This window comes from Galdieria sulphuraria, assembly GCF_000341285.1.
Source record: "Galdieria sulphuraria unplaced genomic scaffold scaf_75, whole genome shotgun sequence".
NCBI classification, from domain to species: Eukaryota; Rhodophyta; class Bangiophyceae; order Galdieriales; family Galdieriaceae; genus Galdieria; species Galdieria sulphuraria.
The window spans coordinates 1-4,817 of NW_005178400.1; the positions used below are offsets into that span (position 1 = coordinate 1).

General features: G+C 35.0%; 1 protein-coding gene across 1 annotated transcript; it reads right to left on the reverse strand.

Moving 5' to 3' along the window:
- Nucleotide 1: 1 nt before the first annotated feature.
- Gasu_61050 (archaeal ATPase) lies at nt 2-1,050 on the reverse strand (the record flags this gene model as incomplete). Its single annotated transcript, XM_005702714.1, has 1 exon — nt 2-1,050. A coding segment is annotated over exon 1 (1,013 nt), but the record flags the coding sequence as incomplete, so codon positions are not given.
- Between the last annotated feature and the right edge of the window lie 3,767 nt (nt 1,051-4,817).

Consider the following 4,817-nt stretch of genomic DNA (forward strand, 5'->3'; position numbering starts at 1 on the left):
TTCGTTTTTCCATATGTCATCGTTGATAACAGGTTGCGACAAGTCTGCAGCTTTCTCTGCTAAGGCTACTAAAGTATTCTTTAAAATCAACGGAATACCTCCTGTCTTCTTTTTTAATAATTCTGCGAATCGATGTTGCAAGCCATCTGAGGGCAATAACCAGTCCTTCAAGGTCTTTCCACTATAAATTGCCAGCTCAAGATATTCATTAATATCGTTGAGGTTAAAAGGATTCAATCGCAACATATCGAGGCTCATGCTACTGGAGCGAGCATCAGACATGCGGGCTGAGATTTGAGATGTCCTGCCTGCCAAATAGACGATTACCTTCCCTGTCATCAACAAATCACGTAAAAAGCGGAAAAAATTCCGGAAAGGTACATATTCTGCATCGGGCTCGATAAATTGTTTCATGGTAAGTTCACTATAGTATGTGGTGAGGTCACTCAGGTGGCTAAGTTCGTCTATCATCAAAAATAAATATCGTTTCTGAAATTGTTCGAGAAGCCAATTAATAGCTCCTACAATATCAAAATTCTTTACCGTCCTTTCAGCTATCTGAAGAGCGTCCGCATCTTTACCATTTTGTCGGTAAGCGTTCAAAACAATATTATACATCAAAGCCTCTAGAAAACTTGGAAAAGGAGCATCAGAAAAGCTCTCTCCTAGTTCTAAGACAACTGACAAAGTGTTTTCCGCAAAGTGTTTCCAAGAAAAAATCTTCAAATCAACTTTTCCCGATGAGCTCTTGTTGAAAACCTCCGTCTTCGTCTGCTCTTCTTCTTCGTCGGCGAATTTTTTTAAAAACTCTAAAAAATTTTCACCAACAAAACTCTTGCCAGCCCCAAAAATATGAGGAGAAAAACAAGCTGAAGGGCGTATGTTAAAGTTTCCCCCAACTGGAGAAAACTGGTGCAAATAAGTTAGAAGAATAAAGTAAACATCTTCTTTTCTATCTATTAACGGTACTTTTGTCATTCCAGGCAAACTTATGCGTATCTCTTGACTAGCCATTTTCCACGCCGCCGCAATCCAAAATCAATGAATGAGTGATGATGAGAAAAGGGTGATGAAAGCGATGACCTAAAAGCTTTCAAAGGAGCCGAGAACAAAACACTTGGAGGAGGACAAAGGAGTTGGAAAGAGTGTATGTTTTATTGTTCGAGCGGTTGCTTTATTTGGTGATTGGTAGAACTGATCTCGTTGACACTTCTAGACGTACAATGACAATGGAGAGAAAGCAGGAATATTTTCTTGCTTGTCATAACTAGAAACTTTCTTTTATTATATACAGGAAATAGGTTTCTATGAGTTTTTGTGGTGAATTAGATTGACTAATATTCTTTCGACGTCTTTTATACTGTAAGGGAGTTGTTCTACTATCTTCCATACCATCCTACAAGTAAAACTCCTATATACATGTCGAATAAGATACAAACCTTTTGTAAGTTACAGACGAAAGATAGTGGGAAACAGAGAATTGCAATGAATGGGAAGTCTGTTAATGTGCAACCGTTCGTAGCAGAGTTTATAAATACAAAAATATCTAATTGAATTTGGAGAAGAGTATGATGAAGATTGTCATACTGACTTATCATTAAATACAAGCCATTATTGATGTAATAGCTACACAAGTTGTCTATCCTTTGTTCGATTTTAAAAAGTTGTGAATATGTCTTATATAAGGACATCAATTAAGGCTTCAAATGTAGTCACTATAATCGTTCATTTTCTGCACATCGATGCTGAAAAAAGAGCAAAAGACTGAGCCAAAAAATTGTTTTGCTAAAGAAGAAGCCTTTTATACTTGAGTCAAGGTCGAGTAGTGTACCAACTTGAAAGCTTCAGCAATTCTCCAACTGAAAGCCACTCCATATTGAAGAACTTTTACCCAACATGACTCTTGGCTGAAAGACGTTGTAGTTCCTAAGTTATCGGTCAAGTGATTGTTGTGGAATGACAATACTTCAAGATTGGATATGGTTTCCTTTGACTAATTAGAAACAATTCTGTTCCACTCTCAAAGTTGTCCTTTGCAATGCAATATAAATAGAACTCCTCTGTAAATAGTAACTGTCTGAAATAGAAACTTCTTATCTCAGTGTGCCAAATGGATAGATTCATTTAAGATGTCTCTTGTACTATCAATAATCAAACGAAATTTTTTATATCGAATATCATCTTTGCAACCGGGTTACTTTCCCTATCTAAGAGTCGGTGAGTTTTCAGTCTAATTCACTAAAACAGAGTTTGAATATATAGTCTCGTGAATACTTTTGAGATAAGTTTGAATTGCAAACCAAAATACTTTTTTTAGTATTTCTTCTTACCTTTGCTATATTTTCTCTTGGATCCAACAAGTTTCATATTTGTAGGAGCCATTCATATGAATTCCAAGGCTAGAAATGCAGTTTGAAAAAAACACATAAAAACGAAAGGAATCTAAACTTTTATCGAATTTCAAGAAGCTAAAACTCTTTTTAAGACCGCAGTGCAGGTTCTCAAGTTAGAGGAAGCCTCAAGTTTTTGCTGCCACTTTTTTCGTTTGGTCTAAAACCGAGGAAAACTCTCTTCTATTCAGTTAACAAAAGACAGGAAGGACAGTCCAAGTGAAATCTACAAACAACTTTTTCTGTCTCAGTCTTTGAAAATTATAGTAAAAGGAGTTACTGTTCTTTTTTCAACAGACTAGAAAGACAACGTAGCAGACACTTGAAGAATGTTTTGAGATATTCTTTCGGTAACCACTTTACTAAGTATTTGGACAAGAAAGGATATTTTTCATTCTAGTTGTATTCAACATGTATGTATGTATAGTCTATTCATTTTGAATCATTGCTACAACTCTGCAATATTGCAAATTGACACCAAAAATAGCCTTCAAATGAAAAGCTTTTAGTTTTGAATTGTGTTAAAAGGTATCTTCGAAATATTTGAAAGATTGCACTAGTGTATTAATCAAATCATTCTCCTGCACACAAGTGCATATCATCAATGTCCAATTTCTATAAGAGTCAACAACTCCTCTTTCTTTCTCCTCTGAAAATACTTGCAGACAATACTGATATTTGATATTGTGGATTCTGCTAAGAGAAAACTTATTTTCAAAAAAGTTCAATTCAGTTCAATTGAGTCTATCCTATCGAATCTCTTCTCGTTTTTCATCATAGCATTTAAATCATAGTTGAATTGTCTCTTCCAAGTAGTCGACTATATAGTTGAGGTGTTTTCGAAGGTAAACATGACTGTTTAGGTTTAAAGGTTTTCACTGCCTTCTCTTGTACCATCAACTTTGAACTTTGTAAAAACCACAAATTGTGAACATAGATAAGAAAGCAAACTATATAAAACACAAAGCTGCTTTAGGGCATGAATAACTCCAAGAGGACTCTTATTTCTTCCAGTACGAAGAAAACAAAACTTTTAAAAGCTCTGCAAATTCAAGGAAAGATTTGTTCCGCTGCAGTTGTCTCCTACTCTTTTCCACTCTCTCATCCATCAGTTCGTTGAATAAGTGAGTCATAATACAAAAGTTATTCGTGTTAGACACTAGGCAGAAGACTTTTGCCAAATATAAACAGATGGATACAATGGTGGAGGCTTCTCCTTAGATATTTGTAACAAGAATCAAAGACAACTCAAAGTTTTGTATAAACAAACTGTCTATAAATACAAAAAACGTTCATTTCCATTTGGGACAAGTCAAACATAAAGAAGAAAAGATATAGTTTTATCCAAATTGCTCTAAAAAGAAGGAAAATGTCTCTTTCAACTTTGTATTATTCAGCAGAATAAAATTGTGCAGAGTCAAATTGATATTGTGATTGTGATTATCCAAACTGGTAAAGGTCTTACTCTCTTAAATATATTAGATAAATTTCGTCTACTAGTGAAAAGAAAAGAATATAAACGTAGAAATTATGGAAAAATAAGAATCTTTCATTCTCCTCTTTGCAAAGTAAAAAAGAAAGGTGAATCTTGAAACATAAGTGCAAGGAGAAGCAAAAGCATCACCACTTTTACTCTCATACCAGTAAAAACTCTCTAGAAGTTGTTTATGAAGAGAACAAACCAAGACCCTTGTAACTTTGGAGGCTCGATCCTCCTTGACGTACGTAGTTTATGTACGAATTTGTGTATAGACAAAAGTATTCCCAACCTTCGGTCAGTTTTTTACTATTGTCCTGTCCTCTGTATACTTTCCAATTCTACAGTTGAATATACGATTTCGTCTTCTTTATAACTCGTAATCGAACAAAGATTGTTCCTTGAGCGTATTTGCTTGGAAGGGAAGATTATAGTTCTCACAATGCAAGCCAAACAGAGTTAATGTCATTGAAATTAGAAAATGATCACTTTACACCTTCAAGGACTTTTCCTAAATTTTGAGTGACCAACAAAGAAAGGTTCTCAGATCGAGAACGAGTCAAAAACTAGTTGTAGCAAAACCGTTCTTGATTTGTTATCAAAATAGGGTCACAAGTAGTTTGAAATTTACCTTGCAGAGACAAGATTGATCAAACTCAACTCTGTTAAAAGGCTACAGTGTCGCTAGGGAGTTGCGAGGACCTTTGTTACGACACTGTTCTTCTCGTTTCACAACAGTACTGAGATGTGAGATTGATTGTATCTAGCACACTTATTGTTCCAGAAACTTTTTACATATCTCCAAGTGGAATATTTTCTTTCATAAAACTCACTAGTCACTTAAAATAATATATCTCCAGTGAAAGGAGACAATACAAAGCAATCCTTCTCATAACAATCCAATTAGAAATGAGCACAATGGTTTGATTGTTGGATAAAGGGGAAGGCTC